General features: G+C 35.4%; 1 protein-coding gene and 1 long non-coding RNA gene across 2 annotated transcripts in view; one reads left to right on the top strand and one right to left on the bottom strand.

Annotated features, from left to right (window-relative positions):
* Positions 1 to 893: 893 nt before the first annotated feature.
* THSD7A (thrombospondin type 1 domain containing 7A) overlaps positions 894 to 13,841 on the bottom strand; it is a 281,443-nt gene continuing 268,495 nt past the window's right edge. The window contains exons 26-30 of the mRNA XM_065832371.2: positions 13,274 to 13,369; positions 10,262 to 10,344; positions 9,720 to 9,930; positions 6,292 to 6,379; positions 894 to 4,760 (exon numbers count right to left, since the gene is read on the bottom strand). Coding sequence (XP_065688443.1) covers positions 4,676 to 4,760; positions 6,292 to 6,379; positions 9,720 to 9,930; positions 10,262 to 10,344; positions 13,274 to 13,369 — 563 coding nt within the window. The 3' untranslated portion in view covers positions 894 to 4,675. The remainder of the gene's footprint in view (positions 4,761 to 6,291; positions 6,380 to 9,719; positions 9,931 to 10,261; positions 10,345 to 13,273; positions 13,370 to 13,841) is intronic.
* Positions 3,981 to 13,646, top strand: LOC139827279 (uncharacterized). The gene is made up of 4 exons (XR_011737741.1): positions 3,981 to 4,084; positions 6,564 to 6,736; positions 7,015 to 7,162; positions 12,435 to 13,646. It is a non-coding gene; the product is annotated as an uncharacterized lncRNA (long non-coding RNA).

Raw genomic sequence — 13,841 nt, 5'->3', positions numbered from 1 at the left:
AAGTGTCTTGTGTATCTCTTTGTAGAATTCTGCCTGTACTGAATTAAACAATTTTAAATGGTCTAAAGAATGCCTCTATTGAAGTCCAGGTAGGAAGACAAGTCCAATGATTCTGTTATTTCACTGTGTATTCCAGCAGGAGAAAACGGAGATAGCAGGTACTTTTGAAAATCCTGAAATGCCTCTAAAATCAGACTTATGTTCTCTCAAAATTGGTTTTAAACCTTTTAAGGGTTAGCCTGGAAAGGTTACTGGGGAGGTAATAACCACTGAAATGGGACAAAAACCCCATAAATCGATGTGAAAATACATACTGCAGAAATGGACACGAAAAAAAAAAAAAAAGAGTTTTGGAGAGCACAGAGATGGAATACGAGCAGTTACGAAAAAAGTGTGGAGTCACATTTTTCTTAGGTAATCAACAAATTCTTGATTCTAGGAGAAATTTGAGTGAATTTGGTAATGTTTATTCAACAAGTAGGATGTAAATGAAAATTTTGTTGATTGTGTTGGGCGTGTTCATTTATTTGGAGGAGTGAGGCTGTGCTCCATGTTACTCCTCATATAGCGACAGGTACAGATTCCACTTCACTGTCTTTTAAGTGAGATCTTGACCCATTTCTTATTCCCCACAAATGGGTTGTTATTTCTGACCTAAAAATGATCATTAAGGAAAAAAAAAAAAAAAACTGATTTATTATATTTATTGGATATTTATCAATCAATTAAATACACATTGTAAACTTCTATGCTGACAAGGATGGTAGGAACAGGCTTTGATAGTCACCATTCTTCTTCCTTTTTTCAAGAGAAATACAAATTTTAACAAGAATATTTTTGCTAATTTATTTCAGAAAAATAATTAAAAAAAAAAGAGACTATTTAAAAGGTGGTAATATTTTAGGTATCTGGCTTTTATTGTTACTCTATTCCAGCACAGTATACTACATTTATTAAAAAAAGACATTAAATGATTTTGTGTTCACCTTTATTGTCAGCAATACACCAGTTATGTAAAAATAACCCAGATGAAAATGTAAGAGTTGTTACATTTTCATGTCCTTCGTATTAACTGAATAAAGCTTAGTGACAATATACATGAATTTGCAGTAGCTGTACGTAAACATTTTGTGCATTAAAAAAGAAATATACATAATTTTAAAAATAAAAATGCATTACACAATTTACAAATTAACATTAACAAAAAAAAAGGTAAACATTCCTCAGACAGCTGCCTCCTTATCCTACAAAATAAATATTCAAGTAAATTAAGTTAGGCAAAATAAACTCTTAACTTTGTGTGAGCACAATTTACATACAGGTAAAAAGACAGATTTCCATTTCACTCAAAGTATATTTTACAGTGATTTATACACAGAGTTTTTAAATTGGTCTCTTCAGATTGTTATACTAGAAAACAAACTTTATTATATTTTGGCAGGAGGGAGTTTCAAAATTGATATTTTATACCAAATATAGACAAACTTGTGTAGTTGCATCAAAGCTTCAAAAAGGAACTGCTCCAGGACTCAAAGCAGACACAGTAATCTAAAACTACAGATTTTAAAAGGAAAATACAAACCACCACATCAACAGGAAAATGTCTACTTTGCTATTTTCTGAATGGTTTCTTTGATCACTGGAAACGTTACTTTCACAAACTAACAATCTATGGGAGTGGCTGCTTTAGGCACTGGATTGGTAGAAGCACTCTGATTTTTTAAAGCAAATTGCTTTTCATTCTGTACTGATAGTTCACCTATTACTTATTTCTGTTTCAATGCTAAAGGACTTAATCATCTATGCAAGTTGTAGCTTTACATAACATTTCAGCCCTTCTTATAGCCTAATATTTTTTCTTGATAGTGATAGAAGCCATTCTGACTTCAAATTTCCATGCACTTTGTTCATTTAAAGGAAAACAAAAATGACTCTAGATTTTAAATGCAGCACTAGTATGATGCAGATGTGCACCAGCAAAATTCACTGACTGAATATAAAACATAACACATACTAAAATACTTGCATGGACTGGAAAGGCCAAATATACTTTAAAAAACCTCATCTTTCTTCATTTGTCCATTTTCTAAAGTAATATAAAGGAGATGGCATACTTTTAACTTCAAGTTATTAAATTCTTAGACTTCAGACATAAAAATCTTCAAGGCAAGAACTAAACAACAGTTCCTGCTATGACCAGCTAGTATAATAAATAAAGATGACTCATTGCCAATGAAAGAAATCCTGTTCCCTCAATTCCTTATTGGTCCAATAATATTTGACAACAGAGAATCAGACTTTAAAAGGTACAGAAATCATGGTTAAGCTTTATGACTCCACATGATAGTTATTCTTAAAAAACTTTATAACTTTTCCACATTACTTTTTGTATGTCTGACTAGGTTTTTCTAGTTTTCTAGTCAAGAATGCGGAAGTAATTAAATTCATCAAGACATTTTTTTTTTTCCTATGGATCTTTACAAAGTGATGCAAGACTGCAGTCCCCAGTCCTGCAATGCGTACACAAAGGAGCTACTGCTGTGGCAGGGGCCATGGCACTTCCCCAGCTGTGGCCAGATCAAGGTATAAAATGAGAAATTAAACCTGTGCAAAGGATTGTTACTATTGTTCCTCTCTGCTTATCATTCCTGTTTGGGGAATACTTAAGCAGTTGGAGGAAGGTAATTGCCTTGCTGTAGTAATGCCACACCGGTAATATAAATTAGCTAAGTTAAAGTAGGGCCATAATCTCTCTTGAACATTCACAAAATGCACATTGGTTCCAATAACTATTCTACATGGAACAAAAGTAAATATTTTCAAGGACTGATGTTACCCATTGATGTCCACAAGAGTCTTGTCATCAATTTCAGTGGATCTAGGCCAAAGTTTGTGAAGTCAGTGTGCAAAAACTGGTGCTTCTTGAGTAAATAGTGTGTTGAATAGGCAGAAATGGTTTCGGTTATAAAAAAGACCTGAGAACCTAATATTGAACTTTATATAACAATTATTTTTGAGAGGTTGCCTGATAAAACTTTTATATTGCTTAGTAGTGGCACAGTCACTTATATGTTCAAGCTACATGTAGAAGCCATTTGATGACAATAACCCTTCTCAGGTCACGAATCACATCTGTGATAAGCATGTAGATACAGAGGCAAGTCAATGAGCTTCATGTTGGAAGCATAACACTGAAAAGCCATAAGCATGGAGGAGGTTAACAGTTTTTAAACTGCCAGAGTTGTTAAAAAAGTCATGAGTATTAAAATAGCAGAACTATTGATCCTATTGTTGACTTGCCAGTATACTCATGAGTTTAACTGAATAATTAAAAGAGTCTATCCAATTATCCTAATTAGAAAAGACAAAAGGGCTCTAAGTATTGTGATAGTGAAAATGCTCGTCACTAGCAGAAGGAACAAAAAAGGCAAAATGATTTTATTTGAGTTAAACAAACAATCAGTATACCTTTTCAGACAGTAGGTATGTCACTCAGGATTACAGGGCAACCACTTTTATTTTTTTTTTTCTAACAAAGTTAACAAATATAAAAAATCTAGTCATAAACAGCCTTCAAAGTACAATAAGAAACCAGCAGGACAATCCATACCAGTACAGGTAGATGGGCCGAGAAACTAGACACTTGTATTACTGCCATGATATAGACTACAAATGGCTGCTGTGACGAGGAGCAGTGGGTACAGTACACGTCGTCAGCTGATTCCATCCAGTCGCAGTCCAACCAAATGCTACTCTCTTCTGGATTCAAGACCTGTCTACTTGACAATCCTTACACAAGATACATCATCATCCTTTCTGAAAAGAGGCAGTTTCTATGGCAATACTAGTTAAGTGCATATCATGCTGCACTAATATAGTGCAAAAATTTGCCTTACATGTAGCAAAAAAAGATGCAGGCAACAGTCTGAGTTAGAGAAAGTAGAAACGTATTGTAACATTTACAATGGGTTTTCTTTTTCCAGACAAGAACTGCTAGAAAATACTGAATCTGAGAATGCCTCCTTTCTGGATGTAGATATGAGGCCTTCATACTTTGGAGTGATAACAGGACAGAATTTTGCAAGTGAGTCATTGCCCTCTGAAATGCACGTTAACACAAGTTATCATGAACTGGCAAACTGTTGAACTTGCTCAGTGGGTTAATCCCAGTTAAAAGTTAATACTGTACTAAGCACTAAAATGCTCTTTAACAAGTATATAATTTGATAGAGCAATACATATGGTTGAACTGAGTATATATGTTATTCTTGAATATAGAGCCATAGCTTGGTACAAACTCTTCATGCGTACTGATTATACTTGGTTAATGTTGCCGGGGCTTCCAACTGTTAATACTATGTCAGCTACAGTATTCTGGAAACAGAAGTGGTGCTTGTAGTTTGTAAGATTGAGGAAAGACTACAAATCTCCAACTGTAGCATCTGTTAATATGATTCTGCCAGATTTCTCAGTACTGATGGTCTAAAGTAAAGCAATAATACCTTGAATATCCATAGGCATTATGAAATCCATCCTTCTTTATCCATGGTGCAATTACAAAAAAGAAAAAGTCAAAACACTTATTCCACTCCATAGAAAATCCCTGTGGCTTTGGATACCTTCTGATTTCAATCCATTAATTTAGACTCCATTTGTCACCATGAGAAGTTATGTTTTACATATCTGCATCTCCATCATAAGCCAAGGTTAAAGGTTTCAGTCGGTTGTTCTGCCTTCTCTGGGGCTTCTTTGGCTTTTTGCTGCAACAATAAGATAATTGTAAATAGAACAAGAAACTAATAACATGGCAAAGATGGATTTCAGTCTTAAATGAAAGATGAGTGTGTTGTTTTAAGATAATGCATTTGATTGTTCATGTGTAAAAACTATAAGCCTAAACTCTTTACTTGGATCAGTAATTATCTCTGTATCAACCCAAAGCAACATCTAATTCAAAGTTCAGCTGTTCAGAAACACACTGTTATGGGGCTGATGTGACTTGACAAAATCCTTGGCAGGTAATCCTGCAAGATCAGTCAGTTTTCAGAAGAACCCAGAGTCTGCAGTACAATATTTGTTCATGTCTCAAAGCCGTGATCAAGTTCTTTTAAATTACATGACTCAAATCTTAACCTCTGTTAACACATGAATGGTTTTTACAGGAAAATTCCATCTTTAGATTAGTATTATCTCATTATACTTGCTGGAATGACTACAGTTAATTCTAGACATTACAATAAAACCAGTCATAAACAGCAGGGATATTGCTGTTAGCCATAACCATTCCCCGCCTAGCCATGAATTAAATTTCAATCCAGCAGTATTTCCAATCCATTTGATGAAGATTTAAAAAATTACCAAGCCAAAGGAAAATGCATGTTTATGTATGCTTTAGTACTTGTCTTCTTTTAGAAGGTAATATAAGCCTGTGCTTCCTCAGTCTTGCCCAAAATCTTATCTCAACTATTGCACTTAGGCTGCCCAAATCTAACTCTTTGTTACCAAACCAGTTGTTACAGTGTCTTACAGTGGCCATAGATTTCAGGCTGAAGAATCTGCAGTGGAGTTGTATGCTAATGGATTTTTTTCCTCAAAAAAATAAAATATTTTGTTCTTTACTCAGACAGAAGTGGGTTTTTGGGGAAGGTTTACTAAAAAACCAAACAAATCCAGAATCCTCTCAAATGCCTACTAGTGCAGTCTGGCCAAAAGTTTGATGCATACAACCACGCTTCCCTTGCCTTCCACCTGCATAGTCATGTGGATCAGGAATTTCAAACAGGACCTAAAAAATGTCAGGGAGAGCATTCTTGAGGACACCTTGTTCTTGCAAAAAAAAAAAATCTGCTTTCATGTACACTAAGACTTTTCAACAAAATATTATTTTATGTATGAAAAACACATGAAGTTTTCAGAATTTTTTTGGTTGTGTCTCTCTATATCCTGCCAAATACCAAATCTGACCTGCCTGATTAGTAAATTTTCTTCTTGTTATTTCTCTCTGCATTTTGTGATACAGATGCAATGAAATTATCGTGGACACAGTACATTATTAACAGAGATAAACTCGGCAAAAATAAACTGTACATTAAGCTATGCCTTTTTTGTAAGAAATTTTAGCCATCATCTAGAATACAGCCGGAGTCCACTAACCTGAGCCTGGACAAAAGGACATAGAAAATTAAACACTGCAGCTCACAGAAGTGCCTGCAGCTTCTACAGCAGCACATATAAACACTTGCATTACAGTCTGTGTGGGACTGCTTGTTTGTAAATAATTAAAGAACTCACCAGGCTAGATAGATCATAGAAACAATAAAGATGAGTAAAACAAATGCACCAGCAGCTACACCATAAACCCAGGTCTTCAGCCTCCCATCTAAAAGGAATGAATGTTAGTCAGTAGTGTTTGAGTTAGTCTTGTTGAATTATTAGTTCTGATATAGTATAGAAATACTTTTATAATGCAAAATCAATTTATTAGCAATTACAGCTTAATAAGAGTAAATACTGTTATGAAATGGAGCAATAACTTGTCTGTGCACTTGTGTTCTGTGTTTCAGATGAAGTCAGGATAATCCAAATGGAACTGAGATGTGGGGCAGGGGCAGGTGAGACCCTCAGAAACCCAGACCCTGGGCCCGCTGGTAGCAGACAGTCCTTCAGTGCAATCGCAGGGTAGCTTAGCAGCCTGCGACTCATTTATGCTGTTGGCATCACTTCCATTCTCTCTCTGGTAAATGAATCTGCCTGTTATTTTCATTCTTGTTGCTATTTAATTTTATGTATTGAAATACCTTTAGCATGTCTTACCTCATCTACACCTTAACTGTACATACACAACTTTCACTACTGCATAAATAATAGTTTCAAAATTTCTTCCCCTAGCATATATAAGTTTTGTTGTTATAAAACAACTTCCCCTCACAGAACAAGTGAAAACATACCAAAAGAGACAACCCATTCTCATAAATAGAACAACTGTCTGTTAATGAGGACTGCATTTATTTGCAGCTTGTGCAGTTTGTATGTTGGACATGATGTCCCACTCTCCTGATTGCCTTGGTCCTACGTGCACCCACTTCTCCCAGGAAAAGTGACATCACTTTCTCTGTCTGAGGGGCTTTGTTCTGAACCCCGAATGAACGTGTCACAACCTAAGGTCAGTCCATGCTGTTTGACTACATTTATCTGACTCATTGTGCAAATTTCTAAATGGCTTTTTGAAAACATTCTTTTACAGGAGGTTAGCTAGACTTGTTGCACCTCCTTGACAATGAAAACTCCTTTAAAAAGCTGAATTATTTAATTTAAAAGGGGAAAAAAAAATATTTCACCAGGTCATGTATATTTTCATTGTAAACAAACACAACTAATTTTTTTTCTGACCAAATACTTATTATTTCCTGATAACTCTCTAGAACAAAAAGGCATTGTCAATGTGGTTGATGTTTCTACAATGTAATAATAATAACAACAAAAATTAGTTAGACTGACTTTGCTCAGATTGACAGTAGCCCTCTCCATTGCTGTGCAGTTAAGTTCAGGCTTTCTGTTCTCTAGCAATGCACAGTCTTGCAGTCATGTAGACAACTTGTTCAAGACTTATTAATATAAAAACATTTTAGCATCATTACATCAATTTACGCAATATTATAACTAATAATAACTGATACAAAAAACTGAACCATTAAATATAGACGGAACAGTAGATTTGACCTGATATATCCAATGATACAGTAATAGGAATGAGTGGAATGCAGGCTTCAGTACCGTTTCTTCTCCCTTTGGCTTATTTCTATTGGCAAATGTAAAGGGTTTTGGATTGTTATGTGTTTGCTTGTTTTAAAATAGTATTATCTCCTTGAAAAGAAGACCGGCATTACCTTGTGTACAAATTTATTTATTTTTGCCAAATCAGGGAATTCTGTTAATGAGGTCATATGCTACTACTTGCATCTAAATCAGGCTTTCTGAATTCCCCTGGACAAATTATTTCTACATATACAAGGCAACTGGCATCTCAAACTCATCTGTTTTGAGTAATACATCAACACAGACACCTGAAGAGGATAGTTTAAATATCTTGTTTTCTGGAACTCCAATATTATTTGTTGAAGACAGGGAAAGAAATATTTTAAATCTAAATTTAGAAACTGTGAGGAAAGGCGTGATCATGCTAGAGTAAATCAAAACCTTTCCAATAGCTACTCAATCCTAGAATTAAAACAATCAAGCATAAATCTCATCTGAAGTGCAAAATGTTTACTTTCTTCCACATTTGCTCATACCTTCACTGAATAAAGTATTAGTTCTATTGAACACCATTGTTTTTGTCTGAGCTGACTTATGTTTACTTCCTAACTTGAATTACTGGAAAACTGGTGAGTTTTCATGAAATTTCTCAACTGCTCCTTGCTGCAAACCCTATGTCTGAGCTCACATGAGCATCCACGTTCCTAAATAGTTGAAGGCGACTGTCTGACATTTCCTTATTGTCAGCACTCTGGCTGCTCCAACTCACCCTCTGGCATTTTCAGGTGGAGTTAGCTAGAATGAGTAAAAGATAACATATTTGCTAAGATGCTATTTTTTTAAAGGAGGACGAGAAAACCTTAATTTTATATAGATAGATAGATATATTTTATTGTGGATTAAAGTATTAACTATTTGGAGTAAAGACCGTTTTATTGCATGTACAGTACAAGTAACAGTAAATAGTAGTAGGACTAATGGGATCTAACATAAGTATTTCTAAACCAAATATCAGAAGTACTGCTGTAGTTCTCGATTTGCAGCATTTTATGGATTATGCATGTTTTCAGTTTTTAGATTAAAAACATTCATAAAAGCTTTAGAAAGGAATGAACACTCTAAGACACAAGTGCGTTAGAATATTTAGGTCTATGTAATTTAAAATACATTTTAAAAGATAACCAATTGCTCTGTTAATATAATTAACATTTTGGACAAGCATCATATCTATTTATGACAAAGTATTTGGTACTTAAAATTTAGTTATTTCAATGCCTAATAGTACCAGGAAATATTTAGTGAAAACTGATTACTTGATGGACTTTATAAAATATTTTTAATGTGAAAACTGTCTTACAGTATTGCACATAAGTCCTTGATCAGCTCTAAAGAACATGGTCTATCATAAAAGCAAATATTCCCTATAGAGACTTAGAGAATGTCTATACTAAATATCAATAATATGGTTAGCTCTTATCTAACATGAATTAGTTTAAATATGGATATGGCAGAAAAGCACTCACGTATCTATATGGATTGTTTTTCTACAATTTATGCGATGGCTGCAAATTTTAAGCAGCCCTAACCCTCTGCAGTATTCAGTGCTACCTTGTCACACTTCTGTCAGAAGCATTATTGGTTGAGAGAGCATAATCTAATATCCTGGCTTGCCACTTTGCAGCCACTTCCCTTCTAAAGTCACATTTCAAATAGCATCTGTGAATTTTAACAGGTAGAAGTGATCAAAAGGAAATCTGCAATACAAGATTTCATTACATACATTGAGGGAGTGGCTGAGATGGCTAAGGGTTTGCTTATGTCTCTTCCATTTTTTTCAGTCAGGGTAGATGCCTTTCTTCTTAAATGAACACCTAAGGGATTTTCTTCCTTGGCATCACAAAAATGGAAATGCCAGACCCTGCAGCAGTACTTAGCCTTAAGAACTGCTCATTGCATGAATTCACCTGGCCCAAAAGGCTGTAGAAACCAGGTCCTTCCTCGTCCTGACTGGTTACTGGCGGGCTGGGTAGGGTTCACAGCTCGACTGGTTTTCACATCTCCCTTTTTGTCCTCCATGGTGGGGATGACCACCACTGGGATGAGAGTGCACTGTTCGAGTGTGCCATCGGAGGACATAACTTCGGTGTATCCATCTTCACAACTGCACGTTCTAGTCTGTAGGGAACAAGTGGTTTACACTGTGTAGCAGAAAAACACTTTTCTGTGTGCTATAAAGCATAACAACATGGGTGACCGGAAGAGAAGACTGTTTTGATGGGTGCTAGCCTGAAGAGTATCTCTTTGAATATTTTTGTGCAGGTTTGTAGCAAATCAACAAAGATTATTCAATGTTTAACTGAAAGGCAGAAAATGGACTGAGGTTTATTTTAACAACGATTAGCAAAATCTCTGAAAAAACTTCTTGTTGGCATTAACTTTGTAATCCAGGGAGATGTGTGGGAGGCTCTCATGGGGGTGTTTTATGCTCCAATGCAGTAGCACGTACCTCACTGCAGTAAGCGTGGGGTTGACTGCACGGTGGGTTACATGACCTGTCAGCATCTGGTTGGCGCATCACTAAACAGCCCCCTGTAGGACAGAAAATCATATTTTGACATGCTAATACCTCACCACTGACAAAATTACTGATGTCATTGCTTGTTACTGTATGTCATGGATTACAATTTTATTGCTAATTTGAATTTAAAAGTCCTCTTATTCCAAGGTGAAGGATAATTAGGATCAAGTATTTTCTTCTAGGTAGAGTAAGGATACAACACATGTATTTGCATTCATGTGCATTTTGGAGAACTAATGTTTGGCAAGTGAACCTTTTGTTTTTCCCTTTGTTCCTTTGGTTGATCACTCGAAAAACAGTTTAAATGTTTTATTGTGCTTGAGGGAACAGATTTTGGTTCTCTAGGGCCCTCGTTATTATTTACACACTAAAACTTTGGCCACAAAGAAAATAAAAGCGTATTTTTGGTTTGTATCTTTGCCTGTTAAACTGAAATTAAACTACTCGACCAGATTATGAATGGATACCTGTTTACTGCTACTCCTCAGTAGTCACTTTTATATATGCTATCGCTTTGCCTCTTATGAAGCCACACTTCATGCTAGTCTAAGAGCTTTCAGAAGGAAAGAAGTATTACCAGTTAAGCATGTACTACATCCTTGATACTGATGATATATCCTTCTTATACAGCCTGGTTCTCATTCCTACAGCTCTATGTACAGCGCAGTTATTGTTAAGGACCAATACACACCATCAGGCTTTCACTATCATTTCATCCAGAATTATTTTAAAACACATTTAGAATCAGTTTTAATTTACCCAGGTTTCCTTATAGCTTAGAGAAGAGGTATATGCATCACATAGTTTAAAATTTATACTACTATAGGATGAGTTATCTTGCATCTCTCAAATTAATAACATTTTTATACTGGTGTGATATGATGATGAAATCCTGATAGCTGAGGTTGGTCACAACCGTAGCAGATGCAGTTAGATGTGGTTACGTAGATCCAAGTGTTAACAGGATGGTCAATGAAGAACAGAAACCCTGCTGGTTGCATAAGTTTTCCCCACCCTCAGAAACGAAAAATGTACAACCTAGCATACAAATCACGTGCCTGTGGGAATCTATGTAATAACATATCAGTCATCCAAGGAAGCTGCAGAAGGAAAGAGTTGACTCATCATCCATAGGAAACAATACATGCAAGTAAAAAAGAACTATTTAGCACAATAATATTATGCAAGCAAGTAAATAAATAAAGGCCTTAAAATACCAACAGGACTCATAATAAAAAAAAATAAATTGATAATATCTGAATTAAAATACACTACGCTAAAGACAAACGTGCAGCAATAAGGTAGCAAAGAAACACAGTCATCAGAGATATAGGTTGATTCTAGATCAAAATAGCTGATCTCCATTGAAATCAATCATGTATACACATATATCATTTGAGCTGTAGTTTATACAAACCACCTTCAAAAAACTTTCAAATGTAAATTACAATCTGGTTCATAACTGTATACTTCATGCAGAGAAGTTCTTGAAGAAGATTATATTTAGGTGCTTTGTTTGAAAAGTATCAGGAACATTTAAAAAATATAATTTTCCATTACATGGAAACTGGTTATTATATTGTCTGCAATTTTCCACTAGTCTTAATTTCAAATCAGAAAGTTACCACACATACAAACAAACTTTGAAAAAAGGTTCAAGATTAGTCTGCCTAGCAGGTCCCATCATGAAAAATCTGCCAATGACACATGTTCATACACTTGTGTTTCCTGGCATTTAGGACATGACTATTCAGTCACATCAGAACAAACTATTATTTTAACGTTACTGACTGTGATTTATGAATATATTCTAATTTAATCATTTCAGACCCATAATTGCAGAGATGCTGTAGGACCTGTAATAGATATTAGAATACATTAATCTCAATAAGAATTCTTACTTAGAGATTCGCTTACCATACAAACAGCTAGGCAGGAAGCAATCAAGGTACATAAACAATATCCTGTTGCATTCCTTGTGAAGTTGATGCATTTTAGTATTCTTACAGCACAGGGTGACACTTGCAAAAGAGACTTAGGGCTATTAAGCATTATTTCAAAACCTTGTAAAAATAATATTTTGTTTCTACTGTTACAACAGACAGTACTGGTGGATTCCAACACGAAGAAGTATCGTACTGGCAGTCCATGAAATAGAGCTCCCCTCCTGTGACTGACCTGAGAGTGGCTGGCATTGAGGATGTGCTTACAGTCTCTGGGATTCTCTTATTAATTACTATCTCCTGGACTGATACAAAAATTATTTAACAACAAATGCATTACTCTTAGCTTAAATGAATCTCTAGTTCTGATCTATAAATTCATATAAATAGACATATAGGAAGCGTTTATTGAATTCTGAGACATCAGTCATTCTTAATTGATGTTTTGTGCTTTGGTTTGCATGAAAAGTAACTAACTACATCCCATAGCTGTCCACTGGATTATCCTGCTACAGTCTCGTATTGCTGAAGTAAAGAAATAAACTTCTATTAGGATATTTATTAATATTTGATATTTTGCAATTTTAAGGATATATATGATCTATGCATGATATCAAGATTTGCATCTCTGCCTCTGTATAAGCACTGAAATGAACTTTGATACATAAGAGTTCTATTTATTGTAGGGTTCGAAACCCTAAATTTAGAAGTGTAAATATGTCTATTCTTAAAAAAAATACAATGTAAATTTTCCAGGTCCAGTACAGAAGATAATATTTATATTTACTTTTAGCATTAGGTGCTGCATAATTCTGGAAAAGAAATTACATCTTCAGTATGCAAAATCTTGATGATTCAAGACAACAGCACATTAATTCATACATCAGAAACAAGTGGTTTTAGCAGATTCTTTAAAAAAAAATGTTGCCGTGCATTGGGAAAAGACATTATATACCTGTTTTCCAGGCTTTTGTGTGTATATAAAAAGAGTAGTTACCTGTGACATTTAAACCATCTGACCTTTGGCACCACACAGTTCGAGAAGATCCCTTCCATGGACTTGCCATCCACTTGTATTCGTAACACTGGCCATCTACACAGAGAACATTCACTTTTCAAGAAATTTGATGAGAAGATTTTAGGCTGCCACTAGTGGCAGCCACACTCATCAGTAGACCACATTCATTAAGTTTAACAGCTTTTATGGCTAAGCAGACCCCTCCTTCCTTCACTCAGCAACTTAGAAGGGTGCACTGCACACCTGGAGGCTCCAAGGTCTCCTGCACTTACTGGGTACATACAGAATAGACCAGATGTGTTCTGGACACTAGATATAATAGTTGTACACACTGCTTGTAGAGTATGCCTAATGTAGTTAATGGCCAAAACAGATGCTTCCAATAACCTCATAATGGTTATGGCCCATCTGTTGCACAAAACTCATTTAGGAGTCAGGTTCCTTTCCTGGTAAAACTGAGCTTCAGTCAATGCTTCAGTGCTTGTTGAAGTGGCCTGGGCTGCATGTGGCTTCATGTCTCAGCTCTGCTGTACTCCTCTCATATGGC

The sequence above is a fragment of the Patagioenas fasciata genome, chromosome 2 (genome assembly GCF_037038585.1).
Source record: "Patagioenas fasciata isolate bPatFas1 chromosome 2, bPatFas1.hap1, whole genome shotgun sequence".
In the NCBI taxonomy this organism is placed as follows: Eukaryota; Metazoa; Chordata; class Aves; order Columbiformes; family Columbidae; genus Patagioenas; species Patagioenas fasciata.
The sequence above is the reverse complement of the archived record's forward strand: the minus strand, read 5'-3'. Positions and strand labels throughout refer to the sequence as shown.